At 43.2% G+C, this 23,670-nt stretch overlaps 1 protein-coding gene across 3 annotated transcripts in view; it reads right to left on the reverse strand.

Annotated features, from left to right (window-relative positions):
* RBM33 (RNA binding motif protein 33) overlaps positions 1 to 23,670 on the reverse strand; it is an 88,924-nt gene that overhangs the window by 14,251 nt on the left and 51,003 nt on the right. For 2 of the 3 annotated variants that reach the window (XM_035130072.3, XM_088654276.1), the window contains 3 exons: positions 22,860 to 23,483; positions 5,675 to 5,875; positions 4,672 to 4,860 (listed from right to left, as the gene is read on the reverse strand). In XM_035130072.3, the coding sequence (XP_034985963.1) occupies positions 4,672 to 4,860; positions 5,675 to 5,875; positions 22,860 to 23,483 (1,014 nt within the window). Of the gene's footprint in view, positions 1 to 4,671; positions 4,861 to 5,674; positions 5,876 to 13,666; positions 14,070 to 22,859; positions 23,484 to 23,670 lie in introns of those variants that run through there. The other variant, XM_035130073.3, reaches the window with a different exon arrangement.

Raw genomic sequence — 23,670 nt, forward strand, 5'->3', positions numbered from 1 at the left:
AGAGGCTCAAGAAATCTTTAAATGGATGGTCCATGAGAACCTACCAATTCACACTAGTAGAAGGGGAACAGTCATATTACCTCAACATTATAAGGAGTTTAGTACACAGCAGAGGATTCTGAGAGTAGTAGCAGATTATTTCCCCTAGGGCAAAACCATGTGATTTGAAAAAAATCTATCCAGACACTTTGCATTATAAACTGCATTGCACTGCATTGATACAGTGCTAAACGAGCAGACACTATGAACCGGTGAACGCATTCATTGGTGTGGGGAACATGTGGCCCCCTAGGTGTTTCTGGACTATAACTTCCATCATTACTGACCGCTGGTGTATGGGAAATCCATCCGGAAGACAAAAATGTATATCGAGGAGTTAGTGATTCTAACATGGTTACCCTTCCTGCCTCTATTCCTTCCCCCTCCCTTACAGCTGTTAAGTTTTTGAAGGTGTGAGAACCTTCTCTGAGGTCCTATTAAGTTGGGAGGAAGTGAAGCCCCCCTCACAGCTGCCTTAATCAGTCTGGGAGGATAGTACTGGGAACCTTCTTTGATGTTGGAAATTATTATTGGAAAGTGAGGCATTGTTTGGGCAGAGTTTTTTTTTGGGGGGGGGAACCTTGTGAAGGACTTATCGGCTGCAGGGCTGTGCAAACTGAGGCTACCTGGCGGAGTCACTTCACTACTTCTTGAGGACTTCCAGATAGAAGTGCATGCCTGGTATGTATATATTGCTTGCTGTTTGGGAATAATATCATCTTCTCACTCACTTGTGTTTTGTATTGCTTCCGAATCTCTTTTAAAAGAACCACATTGCATTTGGCAAGACAGCTGGTCATGTTTGCTGTGCCTGATGGGAGTGGAGTCCAAACAATACCTGGAGGGCCAGAGCTCCCCCATTCTGGTTTTTTTGTCCATACTTTCCTCCATCACAATGCAAACGTGAAAGTCTACTCTCCTAAATACACTTACCTGGGAATAGAACCATTTAATTCACTGAAAAGTGTTTCTGAGTAGACATGCATAGGATCACACTGTAAATTGTGCAAAGTTGTGCAAAGGGCCATAACAAAGCTTATCACAAAAAGAAATAGCTCTATGGATTGATCGTGCTCCCAATGGGTTTCAAAAATATTTTTAAAGGGGAAGCTGTTTGTATTTTGAAATGCATTGTTGGAATCTGTAACTGTGCTGGAGTAAAAGTTATTTTATTATCCCTCCACCAACAACCTTGATGAGGTTTGGGAGAATTTTTCATCTGGCAGCAAAGGAACCTCTATAGGGTTGAGGCAGAAAGTACAAACCATAGCAACTATTAGGGGTGTGAATCTGCCCTATGTACTTCCTGAGGTGTGTACAAGGTGAACAAAGATTATTTGGGTGATGCTTTCACAATCCTGAGGCAGAATGCCATTAACAAGGTATCGGGAGTGGGTGATCACAACTGCAAATTGAAGCATTTTCCATTGCAACAAAATGTGAAGTGTAACGCCTCAGAACTACAGAGCCGGTCCTTTCTATGCAACTATCTTCTGTAAGGAACACTCCTAATCTCCTGGTATCAACTAGGGCTGTTACCTGGGTTTGGCGATTGAGGAAGATGAAGAGAATTTCTCCCCACCCCTCCTGATTTTGGAGGGGTGAAAGCAAAAAACAAAACAAAAACTGTGCTGCTTTTCTTCCCTCCCCCCAAAAATCTGATGATATACCGTATTTTTTGCTCCACAAGATGCACTTTTTTTCCTCCTAAAAAGTAAGAGGAAATCTCTGTGCATTTTTGTTTAGAATGAGCTAAAGGCTAACAAGAGGGAAAGAGAGTGTTGAAAGGACCCACTCAGCAGCTGATTGCAAGAGATCGGGGAGGAAGATAAGGAAGATAGCTCCCTTCCCGCCCCGCCCAGGCCCCTTGCCCAGGCCTCAATTGTTGTCTGCAGAGGGAGGCTGCTTGTTTCCCCAGCGACATGTGACTGGCTGATTAGATTATCTGTCTGGAAACTGTAGAAATGGGTCCCTTTCCTTTCCTTGAGAAGCTGCAGAACTGTGAGTTGAACCCCATAAAAACAGGATTTTCCCCCTTTGGAAGGTAAGCTCAGCACCTTTGAGCTGATCCTCAAAAATGGAGATTTCCCCCTTTGCAAAAAAGCTGCACAACTGTGAGCTGCCCCACCCCCCAAAACGGGCCTTTTTCCATTTGCAAAAAAAGCTGCACAACTTTGAGCTGATCCTCAAAAAAATGGAGCTTTCCCCCTTTGCAAAAGAAGCTTCCGCAAATATTTAATGGGGGGCAAAGGCACCTAGGCCTCTAGGAGTTGGCTGCTATGCCTAGGACAATTCAAGAAAGCAAAATATTTTTTTTTGTTTTTGTTTTTCTCCTCTAAAAACTAGGTGTGTCCTATGGTCAGGTGTGTCCTATGGAGCGAAAAATACGGTAGTGCAACAAAGCAGCTCCTCCTTAAATCCCTTGCTTCCTTGGATGGCCAAGTGGGTAGCTAGCTAGCACATCTTGCTCAGTCCACACACAAAGACAAGGAAGAGGAGAATAAGAAATTGCTGCTCTCCTACACTATACCATAAGGTTGGAAAAACCCTCCTCCTCTATGAAACAGTTCTGAACATACACACCACCACCACCACCACCACCACCACCACCAAATACTGGCCAAATGCTCTGCTCCCAATTCCACTTGCAATTGTGGAAGGCACAACCAAATTCTCCATTCCCCAATCTGACCGGGGGAAGAATTCCTTTCCAGGTAGAGAGTGGGGGGGGATGGAGGGGGAGGGGGGACATTTTTTTCAGTAAAGTGAATTCTGACTTTACTGAAAGCAGGACCCAACTTTCCTGCTCCCCTCATGGCATGTAGGTGAACATCTGATCTTGAAGATCCCTTGCAGGATCATCTTCAGCCCTGCCTGATAAAACTACTTTCTTTAGCAATTTCACTGCTTAGAGGATATACTGCAAATCAAACAACAGGATTTGCCTGGTTTCGGTGTCTACTTCAAGTGGTGGGGAAGTGGTAAAACCTAGGTACCACTTATGATAATGCCACATGTGGGAGTGAGGGAAGAAGTCATATCCAAAAACTTTCTTGTTAATGGTAAATCTTGCTCATGATAAATACAGTCATACCTCGGTTTAAGTACGCTTCGGTTTGAGTACTTTCAGTTTAAGTACTCCGCGGACCCGTCTGGAATGGATTAATCCACTTCCCATTACTTTCAATGGGAAAGTTCGCTTCAGGTTAAGTTCGCCAGGGCCGGCTTACCCATTGGCTCTAGTGGTGTGGGGTACCACGGCGCCTGGGCGCTAAGGGGGCACTGAGGGGCGCCCCAGCAAGTGGGGGAGCTCGGGGAGAGCAGGGAGGTAAGCAAGCGGCGCAGGGGCTCTAGGACCCTGTTCCGCTCTGCAGCGCCAAGGTAATCCCTCACCCCGGCGCTGCGTTTCATTGGTAGAGGTGACGCCACATGGCAGCAGCTCTACCAATGAAATGCAGCACCAGGATCATCCCTGTTGGCGGGAAGGCAGTCAAACTTCCGAGGCCAGGAGCCGCGTGGCCACTGAGGCACCTTGGCTGCTCCTTCCCTCAGCGCCGCCTCATCCTGCAAAGAAGGCCACTCCCTCGCTCCGGGCCTGACGGCGGCGGGGCAACCCTTCCTCCTTGGGTCCTACCCCGCGCTCCTCAAGCGAGGCCCCTGTCGGCTTCGGGATGCGGCGCAGCAGAGATGCAGCAGGGCCAGTTGTCGCGGGTGTCCTGAGCGGGAGGGCCTCTGGCTTTGGCAGCGGCGGCCCTGCTGGTAGCAGCGCTGGGGGCACTGGGCTGGCTGTTCCTCGGGCAACGGGGTCTGCCGGCCTCGGAGCTCGACAAGGCCGGCAGAGTCGCGCTCCCCTCGCAGCAGCCTCCTGAGCTCGCCCGGCGGCTCCTCCGCAGGCGACAAGCCTCCACTGGGTAGGGAAGCAGAGCTGGGCCGGCCCACGCGCCTAGAGCTGAATGCCGCCAAGCAGCGGCACCAGGAGGAGAGCATCCGGAGCCACCAGATCAACATCTACCTCACTGGCACCTTTTCCCTTCCGGAGGTAAGTTCCCGTCCCTGAGAGCTGTGCAGGCCGGAGGGAAGGGGGGGGCAGCGTTTGTTTTTTTTGCGCCAGGGCACTGGATACCCTTAAGACGGCCCTGAAGTTCGCTTCAGGTTAAGTACAGGCTTCCGGAACCAACTGTATACTTAAACCAAGGCACCACTGTACTGGAGTTAGTAAAGCAGCAGAGCCCACCATCAGCCCAAAGATGTGTTATGTAACTCAACACCCTCTTTTCTCTCTTAAAAGACTATTCTCTCTGTACTTTTTGAGGACACAGCATTTTCCTGCTAGCACACTGGACCCTTAGCAAGAGCACCTCTGGAAAAACCATGAAAGGCATTTGTGTGACACTGCATTGAGATGAACGGCACTCTGTGCTTGCTGCATCACAGTTGAGATCATTCTTTTATCTAGAAGCCTTTTCCTTTCAGACACACTGGGTGTGGGGTGTGTGTGGGGGGAAAGGCATCTTTAAATATATGTAATCGACTGCTAAAAGCCTCCTCCTCCTCCCTCCTCCTATCAAAGACATTGAGCTTTGTAAGATGAAAGATTTCTGGCACAAGTAACACAAGCCCAGGGTGATTTACCTGAATAGGTCCTACCGACATCAGCAGGTTTTTCAGTTGGACATCCGTGGTTGATGAAGAAAGCCCTTCAACTGACACAATGCAGGGCTGTGGTTTGCACTCTACCACTCGCAGATTCTGTTTATTTGGCATCAAGCGTCCTCGGCCCATCTGGCCCGCAATGCCTCTGCCTCTCCCGTGCGTAATGACCTGCCAAGAACAAAAGTAAGCTGCATTTTTTGATTTACTTGCTTTCGCCTAACTGAATCTGACAGGTAACGCGCAAGTTAGTAATTCACTTAGAAGGAGATGATGAAAGCGGAGACCGATTAAAAGGTGTCATGTTGCTGTTGGCAAATTTTACACACACAAGCTTGTTCACTGGACTGACAGCCAAACGGTTCAGACTCCCTGCGTGCTATAAATGTGCAAATATGGAGACATGTCAATGTAACAAGGATTTCCTCTCTTGGGGGGAAGCAACAGCACCAGAAAGGTTATGCCACTTTTTCCCTTAAGAGCTTTCATAACTGCCAAACCATCCTGGAAACTGGGGTTTGCCATTGCAGTTTTCATTCACCTCCCTGGCTTTCTGATTTTCAGGGGTGCCGTCAGCCCTCTAAATTCAGAGCTTGCAAAGCTTAGCTAGTCTGCAAGACAAGTCCAATGCTAAGAGAGTAACACCCTGATGCACAAAATGGCAACAAAGTTCTATAGGTTTGCATAGCGGAGGAGCTGAGCTCTCTATTAACATGATGGATGCTCATTGTGGCAAAGATCATGTTAAGTTCACCTTAGAACCACCATACAGATGAAGACAGTTTCAGGTGATAAGAGTCTTTAACACTAAAATGACAATACAAAAAGTTGCAAATACTTGACACGCCAACTCTCTCTTCACTACTTCTCTAGCAGCTGGCATGTTTTAACTGGTTCAGCATCTGAATAACCGTGGGAATTCATTCCTGGCTATTCTTTCAAATAAATTGCAAAGGTGATTTTAATACAAATTGTGAATCCATACCTTCTTTGCCTGATGTATCCCCGGGATGTTTTTCAGCCCCTGGGGAAGTGAGTGGATCTGTGCCAGCTGGTGCTGATGCGGTTGCTGTATTGCTCCTTTTGACAACGTGACCTTCCGCACAGGCTGATGTCTTTGATCCAGGGGCGGCTGGAGCCGGTGATGTGGCACTTCTGAGTGAGAAAAGCCAACGTTCTCACCACCCTGTGGGAAACAACACCACACTGGTTCAGGATCCACAAAATGCAGCACACATTTTCTGCAAAGCTACTACAGCGTTGAGTGTGATTAGTCTGCACAGGCACCATATTCTGCTAAAAACAGAAACTGGCTCAAAATTTTGGGTTATGCTGAGTGGAAACAGAATTATGAAATGGGGAGTAGGCAAAAAGCCGCCGCCGCCGCCACCACCCCGCCCGCCCCCGCATGACGACAGGTTGCTAGCTACAATGGAGAGAGTCTATGCAAATGTTCTTCTATGTGTTTAAATGAATCAAAGCCTAATATATGAGTAGTTGCAGGTAGGTAGTAGCCATGTTGGTCTGCCATAGTCAAAACAAAATAAAGAAATTCTTTCCAGTAGCACCTTAGAGACCAACTAAGTTTGTCATTGGTATGAGCTTTCATGTGCATGGACACTTCTTCAGATACCCTACTGGAAAGAATTTTTTTATTTTGTTCCTAATATATGAGAACATCTAAGCTGTGGCTTGCATGGGTAAAACAGAATCACATCCATATGCCAGATTAGTTTGATGACAGTGGGGGCTGTCTACTGCATGCTCCTTAGGCTATATCCTCTATCTAGGCTTATAGTTGCTTTCTCTGGGTAACACTCAACAATTTTAGGTTCCCAAATGCAGAAAGGGACATTTAAAATTTAAAAGGTAGTTATGATTAAAGGTGCAATGCTGAGGAAAGAAATCATGTTGGCATGTATTTATGGTTCATATAATTCACTTGGGAAATTTAGTAAAAAAATTTGCTGCCAAGTAGACTTGAAATTTAACTCTGCCAAGTAGACTTGAAACTTTTGCTTAGCCTTTCACTTACTTGAGCCTTTGCCAGTATATTAACATGTTTTGTGTAACCTCTGGCAACGACAGTGCCAAGGCTGCATTTGCACAGAACCAGATAGTTCTCATCCTCAACAATTATCTGCTAACAGAGCAAGCCTCAGAACTGAGCCAATAACCAAGTAATACATTAGCACTATTTTGGTAGATTTGCTGATCTTCAAACCTTCAAAGCCAACTTTCATTTTGAATCAAGACCAGTACTTTCAGATGACCTTTAATATATTCTTATTCTTCATATGCAAAGTGATAAACCAAGAACAGGATTAAAGGTAAAGGCAAAGGGACCCCTGACCATTATGTCCAGTCGTGACCCACTCTGGGGGTGCGGCGCTCATCTCGTGTTATTGGCCAAGGGAGCCGGCGTACAGCTTCCAGGTCATGTGGCCATGGAAACGCCATTTACCTTCCAGCTTGGAGCGTTACCTATTTATCTACATGCACTTTGACGTGCTTTTGAACTGCTAGGTTGGCAGGAACTGGGACCGAGCAACGGGAGCTCACCCCATCGCGGGGATTTGAACCACCGACCTTCTGATCAGCAAGCCCTAGGCTCTGTGGTTTAACTCACAGCGCCACCTGCGTCCCACAGCGCCACAGGATTAGGTACAGCTAAAAGGACAAGCGCTCTAGTCACAGTCAATTCTTAAATGGTTGATCTGCAAAATACAGTGGTACCTCGACAACCGAACACTTCGACTTCTGAAGGTTTGACTTCCGAAGTCGACAACCCCGGAAGTCTTTTTGCCGCGCATGCACACAAGCGGCACTTCAACAGCCGAAGACTTCGACTTACGAAGATGGCCGCGGAACGGATCGTCTTTGTAAGTCGAAGTACCACTGTACCAGATCCTACAGATTTAAAATGTGAACAATGGGAAGTCAAGAAACATATTTTCATCCCATTATTATATCAAACAGTATTGTATCACAAGTAATTTGTTACAAAAAGAACATACACACAATCCTTGCCAATTTTCAGTGACGGGTATATGACATTCCTAAACTAAAACTGTTACACTTGCTTAATATTGCACTTATGTGATACAGTGGTACCTTGGTTTACAACCATAGGTCCATTTGTAAACCAAAACAGGTTGTAACCCAAGGCACACTTTCGCCAATGGGGCCTCCAAAATCTTTTTATTTGTAATCCCCAAAAAAGGTTGCAAACTGGGACACGCACTTCCGGGTTTGACATGTTTGTAATTCAAAACGTGTGCAAACCAAGGTACCACTGCATTAACTTTCTATTGTCATTTGCGACTTGGAAGTCACCTTGAAAGTCCAGCTGGATTGTACAAGAAAGAATATAAAAGAATGAGGTCCAACCACCTCTAGATCAATGGTTTATTTGCAGAAATCTAAACTAATTACCTCCAGAAACTTAAGAGACCATGCATTATTGTAAATACCATGCATTCTTTAATAAGTAAGACCTATGAAGGAGTGCCAGAATTTTGTATGCTGTGCACTCTATCACGGATACCCTGACAGTTTCACAATGAAGATGAGGTTTGTTTGCCACCAATATTACCCAGACAAATTTATTTATAACAAATGCTTCGAGGATGTCCTGATAAAAAACTGCCCCATTGATACTGTCAGAGCTTCTTGCAATTTGACAGATCAAATCTTATTTTAATTCTTAAAACCCCACGAATGAGTGATATCACCAGCAAGCATTCTGTAGTGAGCAAATTGATTAATCCCCTTCTATAGAAATCTCAACTCTTGATTACACCTATCAGGCGTTAAGCAGCATTATTCCAGAGTGACAACACTTGACAAATTCCCCAACCATCTCTCTCAGCCTTTGTGGCCCTTCTAGCTTGTATTAACCCTGATGAAAAATTAATTTTCCTTATCTTTGACTAAAACCCAAAATCCAAATCCGCCAAACTGGCAACTCTTTCTGTAAAGGTATTATGAAAACCTCCAAAAGATTAATTGCATGTCTTCAGGTGACATTAAATTAATTTCTATACTCATGACAGACATTTGATACTCCGTACTGAGAGGACAGATAACATTGTAAGGATACACAGAAGGACAGTAGTGGAGTGTCCCAGGGCAGCCTCTTATGAATTCTCCTTTCGATAAGGCCATACTTCACTGTCATTGGCACTGTTACCGATCTTGCAGCCCATAGACCTCACTGCACAGGTTTCTATTAACGACGACAATGCTGTGTTTATCCATGTAATCTTTTCTAAAGCTAATTCAAAAATCACCCAACAGCGAGGGGGATGTTTGCGCCGGATAAAGCATTTAAAGGAAATAAACTTGGGTCGATTTGTGAAGTGTCACATTGTAGGGACACAGGCAGCAAAAAACTGCTCTGCAGACGTATTTTGTGAAGATGAGTGAAACAGGAAACCTCACACCACAGGACCCTCAAATGCCTGCGTTGAGAGAAAAAGTCCTTTTTCAACAAGAGCCTGTTTAGAAACATTTAAAAACGTCCGTTTTTCAGCCTTTGCACTCTCTCTCTCTCTCTCTCTTTTTACCGAGGGGTAAAATACTCTAAAACCAACTTGTTGAGCAAGTTCATTAGCAACTATATTTACCAATTGGCAGCTCTATAATCAATGGCAACACTGGCATGAGATGGGGCAGTATGCTCAAGTGGATTTGTCTTGTTTAGACATTCAGTTAAATGGGGTACGGAAGATGGAATTTAAAACCGAACGGAAGTTCTGGGTAGAAGTGAAGTTGTACGTCCGCCCTCAATAACTTTGCATATAGCACTGAATTTTGGTCTCCTGTTTGACTGCTTAATTTGCAAAAGGAACTAATCATACAGTGAGTGAAACACTAGGGATTGTTTCCAATTGTGTCCTTCCACTGACAGGAAGTGCTTTTGTCCAGTGAAGGTTTCCATCAGAGGAACAGAGAGGTAAACCATTTCCTTTTATTCCCCCTCTCCCATGCCACTGTGTGCATGCTGTTTCAAAGCTCCCCCATACCCCACAAAAGTCTCTTGAGCAGATTGTTTGGGGGGGGGCATCAGCAAGTATAATCTCCCTTCACAAAGAATTAAAAAGTTTAGAGAGACCGAAGTCTTAGAAACAGACAACACATACTACTTTTACTGCCGGGGCAGGGGGAGGGATTGCAACCTTTTTGTAAACCACTTTGAGAGGGTGAGGTTGCAATCAGTGTATGAATTTTATGAAATAAATAATAAGCAAAGCAAGTTTATATGGGGACATGGTCATGATATCCAATTCCTAAGAGGTCTAAATGCAGAGGGAGACAGCAGCTGTGGCTCAATTCCAGCTTTTTTCTTCTGCCTGCAGCTCTCTGTGCCTCTCTCCTCTCTCCTGCAGCTTTCTTCTTCCTCTGTCCACTTGCCTATGTTGCTTCCCTGCCTGTTTTGGAGCCATCTCCTCTGCTGCAACCATCGCCGGGAAGGCCACCACCACCACCACCAGAGCCAAGCACATATGATTGAACTCGCACAAGTAAAATGCATGTGTGCTGTGGTCGTACTGTATACATAATGGTGGGTAACAACATTCAATTATTTGAATCATAATGACTTTCTGGTTTATTTCTCATGGCGATACCCCTAGAACACCTATGGGGAATTCACTAGCAAGACTCGTGTATTCCATACATTACCTGGGCTCACATACACTCACAATTCTTATTTCCTACAGGATGGCAGAAGCAGGAGGAGATAGAAGCAGGAAAAGATAGTGACTTGTTTTTCTTTTCTATTTTCTGGTAATGTTCACAATAGCACTCAATTTAAGTGTACTACTGGAAATTAATGCTTTGTTGTTGATGTACTTGCGTGCTGTGAGCAACACCATGCACATAAAGCCCAGTGTAGCTCAGGGCACCCACATGAATGCACAAAGGTGCTATACAGAGTGTTTTACACGTGTTCCTGGTATTTCCAGCATAATCATCCATATTTTTTCCTTTCTGAAGAGAATTCATGTATGTGAAAAACATGTCCTTCAAAGGTTACAGATATAAGGTTACACTGATGAGCTGTGAAAACCACAAAGATGGTCCTTGCTACAATATGTTATCTTGCTTTAGGAGAACTTTAAATGTTTAGCAACACAAAACACAATAATTTATAAAACGCAAACATGCATGCGTTGGTGACAAGTGAAATGTTAAGTTAAAACTGACCAAAATTCACTGGTTTCTAGCTAGCAACATAATGGGCAGAAGAATGATGACCCAAACCCCTGCAATACCTTGATTGCACAAAGAATGGGTGATAAGAATTGCCCCGTATTTTGCCTGCAATATTTGTCATGCACCCCAATAATCTGTATATAAAGGAATGGGGAGAGCTAATGAAGTGATGATTTCTTAATACATAACTCAGTATCTTATTTTTATAACTGAAACAACTCATAATTTGATGAACACTGAGAACTATCACTGAGAAATATTCATCCTTCAGAGTCTCAACAACAGTTTACATTTGCTTTGGGAAACAATTATGTATGGTTGTATGGTAAAAAATAATAAAACTCCAACTGGAATAGTGGTGGTGGGGACACACACACACACACACACACACACACCTAACTCCAGTGAGGGCAAAATGAAATGGCTAAGTGCCGGTAGTTCAGAAGATATGACAGACACTTCCTCTTAACTAAAAAAGTTAGCAAATTATACTATGCAGGAAGCAAAAAAGAAGTACGATTCTAGAATCTAACCGTTTCTAACCAACTTTGCCGAGATGTAAATGTTTAGCAAAGGCTAGGAAGTCAGCAGTTATATTTGTACGCATAATTTAAAGCCGAGGTTGGATACGAGGTTGGTTTTTTTCATAAAACATGACAAATCATGATTTAAATGCTTGGCATGCAATCAACAAATGCATTTCTAAAAAGGATACTAAAAGTGTAGCCAGCCTTTCCCATCCCTGCCCTGCCATATTTCCCAACTTCTTTTGGTATCCTCTGTGATAGAACTGTTTCTTGGATCTTCATACCAGGCAAGTCTCCTAAGTATTCTGAGGTGTTTTTCCAGCTGGGACCAGGATAGACTCTGCTCTCCTTTTCCTGTGACGATGGAATGGCTGCTATGCCTTGGAGTTGCATGAAATTTCTAGGCAGGAGCTCTCCTCACCTGGCCACTGAGGTAACTACTTATAGCAAGAAAGACAATTTGGCAGAGACCCTACTGTAGGCTATGCAGCATGGTGGTTAATCCAGCCCAGACAAAAGATGCCAATAATCTCTAGCCCTCTAAGCCCACAATGCATTTCCCAACACTGAAGTGCCCGCCCACTTGATATTTTATTTTATTCCATACACTCTCTCTCTCAAGTTTTAAGTAAAGTTTATGGAGATGAAAATACAGTATTTTTCAATGGCCTATCCTAATAATGGGCCACTGTACTTTAAAGAAGCCATCTCTCTACTTTTTTCAAGTGTAGCATTACTACAGTGGTACCTTGGTTTGCATACGTTTTGGATTACAAACACATCAAACCTGGAAGTGCGTGTTCTGGTATGCAACCTTTTTTTGGATTATGGATTATGGACAAAAAAAATTGGAGGCCCCATTGGTGAAAGCACACCTTGGGTTACAACCTGTTTTGGTTTACAAACGGAACTCCGGAACGGATTATGGTTGTAAATCAAGGTACCACTGTACTTTCTCTAAGAAGTTGGTCCATTTTATGGAACAAAATTAGTTCTCCTTGCAATTTCTGTTAATTGATCTATACCAGGGGTCCCCAAAATAAGGCCCGGGGGCCGGATGTGGCCCAATCGCCTTCTAAATCCGGCCCGCGGACGGTCCGGGAATCACCATGTTTTTACATGAGTAGAATGTGTCCTTTTATTTGAAATGCATCTCTGGATTATTTGTGGGGCCTGCCTGGTGTTTTTACCTGAGTAGAATGTGTCCTTTTATTTAAAATGCATCTCTGGGTTATTTGTGGGGCATAGGAATTCATTCTCCCCCCCCCATATAGTCCAGCCCCCCACAAGGTCTGAGGGACAGTGGACCGGCCCCCTGCTGAAAAAGTTTGCTGACCCCTGATCTATACAGTAGTACTAATCAATCACCCATTTCCACCACCCCTCTGAGTGATACCCCCTCCCCACCCTTTCTCTACATATAAGCGTCTGGGGACTTCAGTGTATCTGAAGAAGTGTGCATGAACACGAAAGCTCATAACAAAATAAAAAACTTAGTTGATCTTTAAGGTGCTGTTGGAAGGAATTTTTTAGTAGTACTATAGGGTGCCATAATGCTTTACGGACTACAAAAGGTCAGTTCCCTGCCAAAGGAGGCTACCTTTTAAAATTTGACTCAGGAAACAGAGTGGGGGCAGGGAGGGGAGGAAGGGTAATTAGGGAAGCAATGAACACTTTTAGCTACAGGCGGAGTTACAGAGAGGCATGGGAATTAAGGGGCTGTGCCAAATGATTCATAGGGCAAGTGGATTTTGAAGAGGGGTTTGGGGGCAGGAAACTGCAGGCATTCTGGGAGGTAATACCAAGCATGCAGGGCAGCAAGGGACAAAAGGGAAGTCTTTTGAGGGAAGAGACCTTTGGATGGCACAGCTGGAGGAGCAAAGTTCTGGCAGGAATGTATGAGAGGAGAGGTATGAGTGGGCAAGACCATGGAAGCCCTCTGAAGTAAACAGCACAGGGCTTGGGTAGGATTGTGTATTCTAGACTTACAGTAGTAGGAGCTGAAAAATACCTTGAAACTCTAAAGTAGCATAGTTTCAATTAATGGAAGTAAGGTAGGTCCTGAGTACAATTGCAAAATACAGAGTCTGAATGAAATCACAGCTAAGCTGTAGTCCTGCCCTCACTAACAGAAATGTGAGTTGTCTCCAATATTGTCAATTTCCATATAATAGAACTGATGTTATGATCTATGAGATCACAATAAAAGGGCTATAAAAGTCACATTATTTAAACATTTTTATTGCATGAGATGAGCAATACAGATGCAAAAAAACAAAAGTATACAATAATTGAACTTTTTTTGAACAGTTCTCATTTTTAGAGAGCAATGCTTGCTACCCAACTGAAGCAAATTCCCCCCCACCCTACCCCACCTCTTCCATTCTTTTCACTCCTAATATAAATGCCAATAGCTCATGTAGAGTGGAATGAACAGTTGTGCTGTTTCAGCCTTTGGCTACCAACAGTTGCAACAATTACATAAAACAAAGCAGAGTTTCCATATATGAAAGACCCACTAGTGCAGTTCTCCACAGAGACTAAGGTGTGTTTCTTGGTCCAGTATAAGACTCAGCATTTTCAGACGACAGAGGACTAGACATATCACTCTGAGCAAGGGAGGTCAGTCTTTGGCTAAGGAGAAATCACCCAACAACAACATAAGATGGTTGAACAGCAGTTAATGTTAAGCATTATGTAATTCCACAGTAGTCAATGGGTATTATCCAACATGTACACATTAAATTCCATCACCAAAAAGGAACATAGGGACAATAACCACAAACCTGCTTCATAAGACCGTCATCGCTACTCCGCCATACTAGTTTATACTGTCACAATTAGTACTATAACCTCAAATCTTAGTGCTTGCTATTCCACAGGCTAATGAATTTATTTAAGTGAAGGAAATACCAGAAGAACTGCCCATAAGTCAGCCATCACTAGCCCATGATGTAAAAATATGCCCCTCAAACCCCTTAACTGCCATCACGTCTAGGCACTCTGATGACACAAGCTTCCTCTTCCATACATGATCCTTTAAGAAGCAGAGGAAGAAATAATTATTAATAGCGTCAGTCCACCTAATTCAAGGAATGGGCAAATAACTTCATAATGGCTAGAGTAATTCCCTGGGATCAGCTCTCACCCCCCAAACATCAAAGCTTCTGCCAGTTAGTCTTTCTCTCTTGCAGTGACCTATTTCTACAGGATCCCCCATTTGCCCATGTGGGGTTCAATTCTGTAGCACAAGCTTGTCACAAGTGCTTCCTTTTGCATGTGTTGTGTTTTAGTATCACTGAAAAAAATGTTAAGCGGCTACTAGATCTACCATTTTCATGATTTATGAGGATGCAGGGGAGAAGCCAGGCAGAGAATAAAGGTCATCTGCATGTACAAAGGGGATTTCAGTGGCAAGGTGATCAAAGGGTTAGTGTGATGTAGAGGTTGGAGTGTTCGACTAGGACCAGAGACATGCAAGTTCAAATTCCTACTATGCCATGAAGCTCACCTATGGCCAGTCACTTTCTCTCTCCACAAGGATGCTGCAAGGATAAAACTGGGGATTGCGGGAAAAAGGAAGACCAGGCACTCAGAGTCCCTTGGAAGAAAGGTATAATAAAATTTGCTAATATATAATTGTGTTGTGCTGTCACTTGTGTCCAAATCTTGTGAACCCTTTTCCTGTCAAGCGGTGCTCAAAGGAAGATGCCAGCAGTACACATGACAACTACTCTTAAGTTTAAAGGAAAGGCCAGTATGGCTGAGAGGGAAAAATACAGAGTCTAAGGACAGAAGAACTGCACAATGAAAGGAGAAGGAAAGGGGCAAGCGGATACTGCGCCTAAGGGTGTTTAGTCAGAGGGTCTGGAAAGTAGGCAGGGCTGAGAGACAGAGGCAAAGGTTTGACAAGACTAGGCTCTGTTAAATACAACTCAATACAACTCTGTTAAATACAGCTCAAATGAATAGTATTTAACTTCTTTCATGGGTTTTAATGGGACTTGGGCCCAACCTAGACAGGCAGTAGAATGAGATGGCAAAAGTAGTTGACAAGAATTCAGACTGCAGGTGGGGGATATCTATTGTTGAATGTTCCCTCCTATTGAAACCCAAATATAAATATAAATAATATAAATATAAATAATATAAATATAAATTTGACAGGGAGAAATTTGACAGGGAGAAAGTTACTAGCATAGCCCATGTTGTTGTGCTGGTTTTTTACTTGCATAGTGTTTTATGTACGGGCACATTCATGATTCTACACTTGCAGTCTGAAGTGGTTCCGTACATTCTACTAAATTAGGCCTCTTTCACCTTAATTCCATTGCATGTGCCGGTCAGGCTTCAGTTACAACTAAATTTATTTAGAAGGGGGGACAGAGTAGTTGGTAGAAAAATAGGCAGGCATTGTAACAGGCTGAGTTAAGCACGAAAAGAGTTGGGGAACAACCCAGGGATGGGAGGTTGTTTCTTGTTTAAAGGAAGCAGTGTGTGCATTGTCTATTTCACCTATTTTAATACCCACCTAAACATTCAGATGCAAAATCATTTAGTACAAGGGGGGGGGCGGGCGATGCAACAGCACAACCCAGCTCTGAAAATATATCCACTGCAGACCAGGTACAGAATGCGATTAAAACTGACGCAGACCAAACAATGGTAACTCCCGAGTGATGAGGCTGGGCATTTACCCTAGCCCTGAATACTTGCAAAGGGTTCACCGGTCCAAAAATACTTCCACTCTCACTTTGCACCCAAGAAGTTCAGAGGTCATGAGAGAATTCCTGGGTTGCATACTCTACATTTCTAGATTAAGGGGGGGGGTCCCTACTGAGAAGACCTTACCAAAGAGCCCCAAGACCAAAAACAGTCCTTAGCAGACAATGCAACAAGCCTGAAAAGGAAGCAGCAAAAGCAGTGAGTCATAGCAGCCATTCAGCCAAATAGTAGCCCAATTCTGAATGACCATTATCTCAAATCTTCCTCCTTGGCAAAGACTTCCTACTAAAAACTTGTTGCCAGCCCAAAAGGCAAATGACATGATATGAACACTCCTCTGAAGAATGAGTCACAGCAACTGAAGAGCATAGTTTCTTATTTACCAAATCAACAAGTAGTAGTATGAATGCAAATTTAACACCACAATTTCTAAAATTCTCTTAAATTTATGGTTACTCTGGAAACTTCAATGTATGCCAGACAAAGAGGATGAGACACACAAAGATATTTCTGAGAGAGCTACAAGATTGATATATGCACCCAAGAAGCAGAGGCAAAGCAGAAGCATTGTTCTGAGCAACCAACAGTGAGTTAGGAGGTTGACTTCCTAGCGTAAACTTAACCCAGTGTTATCCCACCATATTCTTAGCAAGTGTTGGCAAATATTGTGTGTCAAAAGTCAATCTGAAAGTGCCCGTGTTGTGTCACTGATGTCACGATGTATTAAAAAAAATTCCACTGTGAATGACAGCATGAGTTTGCTAAGATTAATTATGCTTTTAAATTTACTTGTGCTCTGCTAAGTTAATATCTATATTATGTATGTTTTATGTATACTGACAGCTATGTCCAACCCTATACAAAAAAACCTACACAAGGTGGCTTACAGCAATTTAGAATTCTTATTATTCTATATGGCAGCTTATATATTTGAGTATTCGTTACCTAGGCAAAACAAAGAAGTTTGTTAGTGATCATACAAGTTTTCATCAAGTTTGTATAAATCTGCAGATGCACAGAACCAACAATTCTGAGGAAGAGAACATGATGCTTTCTGGAACAATCTATCCAGAAGTAAAATTTACTGATTTCAGTGGAGCTCACTCCACAGCAAATCTGCAGAACTGGAGCCTTACAACCTGTCTAGAAGTGTCCAGTGACTTGGTGGTGTGGGAGGTGGGGGTAGAATAGTCATCCCTTTTCCTTGCCACACCAACTCCCTCCAGAGACAAATGTGCTGGCAGCCCAAGGATCTGCAAGTCTCCATTAACATCTCTCCATCTGATGTCCACAAGGACAGGGAATAGATAAGAGGGAAGCAAAATGGCAGGCACCAGTTTAGGAGGAGAGAGGAAAAAGGGCTCTCTCTTCTAAAATGGCACCTAATTAATCAGGGGCACTTTTTTAATGGTCTGGGAGGTTAATAGATGAACCTATTTGATTAAACACTGCAGCCCTCTTTAAAAAAACTTCTAATACACAGTGTAAAAATGTAAATGTAATTGTATATTTTGTGCTCAACTTCCACGGTAGTCTTCTTTGGGCCAAAAATGCAGTAAGGAAAGAGGTTCTCCATTTCAATATTTCTGTTTGAAATGTTCAAAGCATCCTGCAGATCAATGTCTAAGTGATCAGCAGGATTCCTGCCATGTGTGCTATTTGCATAACAGTTCTTTCCTTAAGCCAGAAAACTGACTTTTGACTTGCAGGGAACAAGTATCCCTAACGACAGTGTAAAGGCAGCTTGAAATAAGAAAACTCCTACATAGAGAATATGGTTATAGGAAACAGCAAGTGGGATTGTGTGCACTTGTGCTTTGCCTCATTCTCATTTGCTTCAACAGGGGTAGGGAACTGGAATTACGCAGCAGGCCAGATCCTTATCTTCCCTACCCTGCACAGGCCAAATTTGACAGGTGAGTGGGAACACCACCTGTTAATCACCTAATGTCACAATGGTGACAGATGATGGAGTGCTTTGTACCACTGATCAGCTGATCATTGGCAATTCAAAGTGCTGAGCAGGGCTCTTTGCAAGCTAGTTATCCAATGGGAACTCAGTAGTGCAGCCAACCCCAACTGGCTTGCTCTAACTGCCAATCAGTAGCATCTCCACCCGTCCCTCACCTGAAATCACATATGTCAAGTGTGCGACTGGGGCAAGTGGTTTGGAGAAAAGAGCCTTATGGGCTAAATTGGGATCTGTTCCCAGCTTAACTAAACCCATAACTCGAGGATCCCCCACCCCTGTGCTACACAATAGGAAGCTTTGGTGAGCTGAATATCTCTGCGCCCAAACTGTCCCACCTGACAGTTTATATGTTGCATGCCAGTCTTCGACCTTATACATAGGTTTTCTATGTGAAAAAATAGGGAAGCTGATATAAATAGTATGTTTCATGATGAAACGTGAGAAGCGTAGTGCTTTCATAATACACTTCTAAAGGAGAAGATAGCTGAATAAGTATGACTTTTCTTCAAACTTCTGAAAACAATGGATTAAAGATCACAATGTCCAGCAAATGCTGCAGTTGCCTTTGCAATAACATGCAATAGCACAGCTGTGCTGAAAGCACCAACATCAATATTCTTATCAATGAGTTTGAACAAAAGCAAAAATGGAAACACGTCTTCAACAGGCTAGTAGTTCTGAACACTCTCAGAAAGAGTTGCAATACCAGAAGATCAATTTACTGTTCAGCCAGAACATGATATAGCTGAACTAGAGATGAGTTCAGATTTTGATGGAACACTTACATTCAAAACCTTGACCCAAAGGAAGAATACATGTATGCCTCAAAGGGGTATTACCAGAACATGCTCTAGGCAGGACTCAGAACTAGACATTCAGCAGGATTTGGGATGTCTACCTTACAGAGGGCTCTGACAGACTTAATCTTTGTGTAAGCTTAGACTAGCAAAACTGTCCAGACTGTCTCCCTTGCTGCCAATAACTCCCCTTTTCTCTGTGCAGCATGTGGAACAAAGTAACATGGTTGTAACTTTCTGACAAACTATTGAAAATTTAATCAAGCATCTTGATCTGAGTTTTCATGCTTAGTATCAATTTTCTGTACAAAGGAATGTAGCAATACACCTACCTGCACTGGAAAATTGGCTAACCCCTATTTAGAAGTTTAGAGGAAGATACAGCAAGTCCCTTAGGAACTCTGCAGCGTGAAATATGTCTGTGTATTGCAACAAGAGGAAATATATCACCCAAATATCTGTGTAGCTAGATACCTAGCTTGATAAATTAGTCCCAGCAACAACCTTTACTCACCAGAGTAGCTATTGGAGAATAAGCAAAGCACTCCATTCTTCCTTTCCCAGCCTCTCTTGTGACTAAAAAACAGACTAGCAAAACACTGTACTAACTAGAAATGAGCACTCTCTTCCCACTCCATCAACTCACTTGGTTTCTATGCTGAGTGCTCCGTGAAGTCATGGTAAATGGTCAGATCACTCTGCCCAATAGTCTATGGTGTTTCTATGTTTGTTATGCAGGAAGCAAAGCCTGTCCTGCATGTCAAGGCTCCACCATCAACCTGCTGTGTTTCTGTGCCGGACAGCATAAGAGGGAGCTTCACTTCCTGTGGTGATCCTTCCTATGGATCCAAGAGGTTGTCAGCAGTGACATCAATCATTCTAGATCTACCCCCAGCATCCCATATGCCCATGCAAGAAATGTAGGAATTTCACCTGCTGAAATCATAGCAGTTGGAAACCTCCAGCCCATGAGCCTAATTAGGCCCACCTCTGAATTTGGCCCAGGAAGCAATTTTGGGCAAACCACGCCCACCTGGGCTTTCCCAACCTCTTATTTCTTATTTCTGATCTCTTATCTCTTATTTCTCATCTTAGTGTTGTAGTCCCACAGTATTTAAGATCAGAGATAAGTGTGGCACTGTGGTGCTTAACATTAAGATTAAAGATAAGCACCTGCTTCTAACTTTTACCCTCAAAGGGCATGCAGAGGCCTATCTCCAATCTTAGAACTGTGGGACAGCACTAAGATAAGAGATATGTCTGTGCTGATCCACTGGCATTAAATTTGCCGTCCTATGAGGTTGGGTGATTGGCAGGTTGGTGGTCCTGACCACCCTTCAAAACTGCCTGCAGGTCGTGGGCTTTGCCATCCCTGGTCTACCATAAAAACCCAGAAGGCAGAGAGGAGGAGCACTCTACTCTGCCGCCACCTCTCTCAGTTGCAATGATGGATGCATAAGAGGGAGCTTCACTTCCTGTGCACCCAGTATAGAAACCCAGCAGGCTCCTGGAGAAGGAATGAAGCACTCCATGCCTCTGCCAGCAGCCTGCTTGCTTTCTATGTCAAGTGGGGAATGGAGTGCTTCCTACCCTACAACCCTATAATGGGTTGTCAGCAGAAGGGCCAAACACTGGGTTGTTACCCACGCTGGAAAGAGAGAAAGTGACCAACCCCCTCCTGTCCAGCAAATAAATGCAGAAGATTGCTAAAAGAGGGGCTGAACACTCAGTTTCCTTTCTGCAACCTCATGCACCTATGTGAGATTTCTAGTTGCCTGTGGCAACCAGGCAAGTGGTTGAAAAAAGATTGTATATATCTGCTACACCGAATAACTGCAACAATTTGTTATGGAGACTTCTTGCACTGGTATTTATGATTTCAACAATCCTTTAGTTTTTACCATTTGTAATTAAGATTGCCTAGCTATTACTATTGATAAAGAAAATAAGCCTGTCAAAATCTTGTAAACGAAAGTGATTCCTCAAAGGATCACTATAATCTGAGCTGGAAGAGATTCCCATCTGATACTTTAAGGCAGGATACATTGGCCTCAATCCAAAACAGCTCTATGCACGTGAAGGCTAGGACCATGCACACTCAGCTGGAGCTCTCTTTGAAGTTCTTGCCACAGCATCTCACACTGCCAAGGAGGCATGCCAATCTGCAATTTAAAAAGCAACTTGCCTCTTTAGCAGTGGGAGATGTTGCAGCAAAACATTTCGAAGAAAGCACTGCTTTCAGGCAGATGCCTCTCCTGTGCACAAAGCTTCTTTGTATTTCAACCTCCATACATAAACCGTCCTCAAATGCCTGTCCAGCCTTTACAGGACAATCTCCAAGGAAATTCTACAGCCTCTCTGGGCTTCTTACTCCCCTGCTGAACTGATCTTACAACTAAGCTGTACTTAATAAGGAACGTCTTAAAACAACTTCTCTGCACTCTGAACTATTTCAGTCTGAATCCTAACAATTTAACCATATTGGTTAAAAAAAGGTGGAAAATAGAGCTAATTATTTTTCTGGAAGAAAAACAACACCACTGCATGAAACAAACTACCGTAAACTAATTTCAGCTCACTCCTTAAGTTATTTCCAATGCTGTCCAACTCCACGAAACTGGATGAACCTTTACTAAAGGCTCAGCACTAAATAATGCCTCAAATATATCCCAAAGAATATTTCTGCAACAGGAGCGGATAACTTGTTTTAACCAGTAGGCTGTTTGGCATATCCTGCCTGCGATTGGACTAGAAGTCATGTTTGGTATGAAAAGGACTGCACTACAGAGTCTCATTTTTTTCTGTTCAGCATGTTATACACACATGAACGAAATAAACCCTAAGCTCAGTTCTACTTAGTCTTTATGAAGTCCTTTCTGCCCACTTCTCTCCACCATTTATATTCACCCTGTGCTGAGGTTGTTTGCTGACGCACAAAACAGGACAGTACAACCTACTTGGGGAGTGGTGGAGAACTCCAAAATGAAAGCTTTTCTGGCTACTATCCTGTGTATTGCAATACCAGCAAATCAGGGCAGAAGCCTGAATGTAATTTTATTGTGAACTAGCTCTCTGCTACTTGAAAAACAATGCACACAAACTTTGCTATTCTTGTCATTAAGAGACAGGAAGGATGAGGGGAGAGAATATGGTTAAACATACACATAACTTCCCTTCAACTTAAATCCATTTCCTCATTTCTCACATTTCAATGTCCTTCAACAAAGTTTCTTATTTTCTTTCTAGAAGAGATATACACAACTCTTATGCTTTATTCCTAAAAAATGCTGCATAAACTGCAGTTTATAACTCCCTATTTCCTGGCCTAAAGGAGGACTTTACATATTTGCTACTTTCCCAAATGGAAATTATTCCTCAATTTATTGTCACTTTCCCTAAGATCTGGCATCTTGTTACCTAGTAATCAAGTAGTGACCTAAGCACAACTAAGTAGAGAGCAACAGCTCATACATAGGCTTCTGTTAAAGGAACAAAGGAGGGAAGATCTTCTGGCCATATCCACAAATTGTAGTGTTCTGTTCATCATCCACTGCCCTTTTTTGGCTGTGGTTAGTTACCAAATGTTTTTGATTTGGATCAAAACCAAATGAGAACATTCTATTAAGTCACCAGCATGTGGTCTGCCTCCTTTGATCATTTGGCGATCAGTTCAGCAAGACCATTCAAGATTACGATATGGGGAAACGTACATGTATGATATTGGGGAAAATGATTTAAAATAGCTATACACAGCTGTGACGATTCAAAATTAACAGGAATATTTGAAAGGTGGGTTGTTGTCGTCGTCGTCCCCAAGCCTCTGCTTATCAATCTCCATTTTCTTTGGGCCTTTGCAAATAACACCAACAGGACAGACAGAGACCACAAAAAACACAAGAAAACAAAAGACAGACAAGCCTGGTAACTTACCCCTCCTGACAATTTAATCACCCTGACTTTGGTGCCGACATGGGGCCCATCTCCACTACCACTGTTTGCCCGCTGCATGACAGTTCTTTTCACCCCAGGCTTCAGTTCCTGAGGCTGGCCTTGTACTGATGCCACACGAGCAATCTGGGATGGGTTCAAGTGGGCTGCAGGAGGCTTTGTTTGCAACCCTTTATATGGCAGCTGGAGCTCATTTTCGGGCACTGTCCTAGTCTGTCTTAGCTGCTTTACTGTTTTTATTTGCTGTCCTTGAAATTGTGCATTATCTCCAGCCTGCAGAATATTTGGGGGCTTAGGCTGAAAAGCAGGGGGGGTTGGAGCTACTTGGTCTTGCTTTTTAACCATCAGCCTGCATTTCACATTTTGGCGAGGCTGTGCACCAGGAAGGGGAAGCAATGGATTTCCATTGGTGGGCAACTGTGAAGTTTCTTCCTCCTGTTGTTGTGTTGAAGACTGCTGCGCAAGCCTTTCAAGCAACTCTCTTTTTCTAGCTCCAGCCTGAAGTTGCCGCCTGAGCTCTTTTTGTTTCAAGATCTCTTCTCTTAGGCGTTTCTGTTCTTCTATCTTTAAACGGTAGAGTCTGGTTTCTTCATCTTCATCAGGAAACTACAGAACATCAAAGGAAACAAGTTATAGGGATAGTAACTCCTATCCAGCTTTGTCAAATTTGGTTTTGCTTTTAAAAAAGAGTGTGCATTGATGGCATACATTCCCAGGAGAATTTTAAATCAACTGAAATATGGTGCTAATGCTTTTAAATGACATAGCTACCAATGAAAGTTTATTACTAGGC

This window comes from Zootoca vivipara, chromosome 11 (assembly GCF_965207765.1).
Source record: "Zootoca vivipara chromosome 11, rZooViv2.hap1.1, whole genome shotgun sequence".
Taxonomy (NCBI): Eukaryota; Metazoa; Chordata; class Lepidosauria; order Squamata; family Lacertidae; genus Zootoca; species Zootoca vivipara.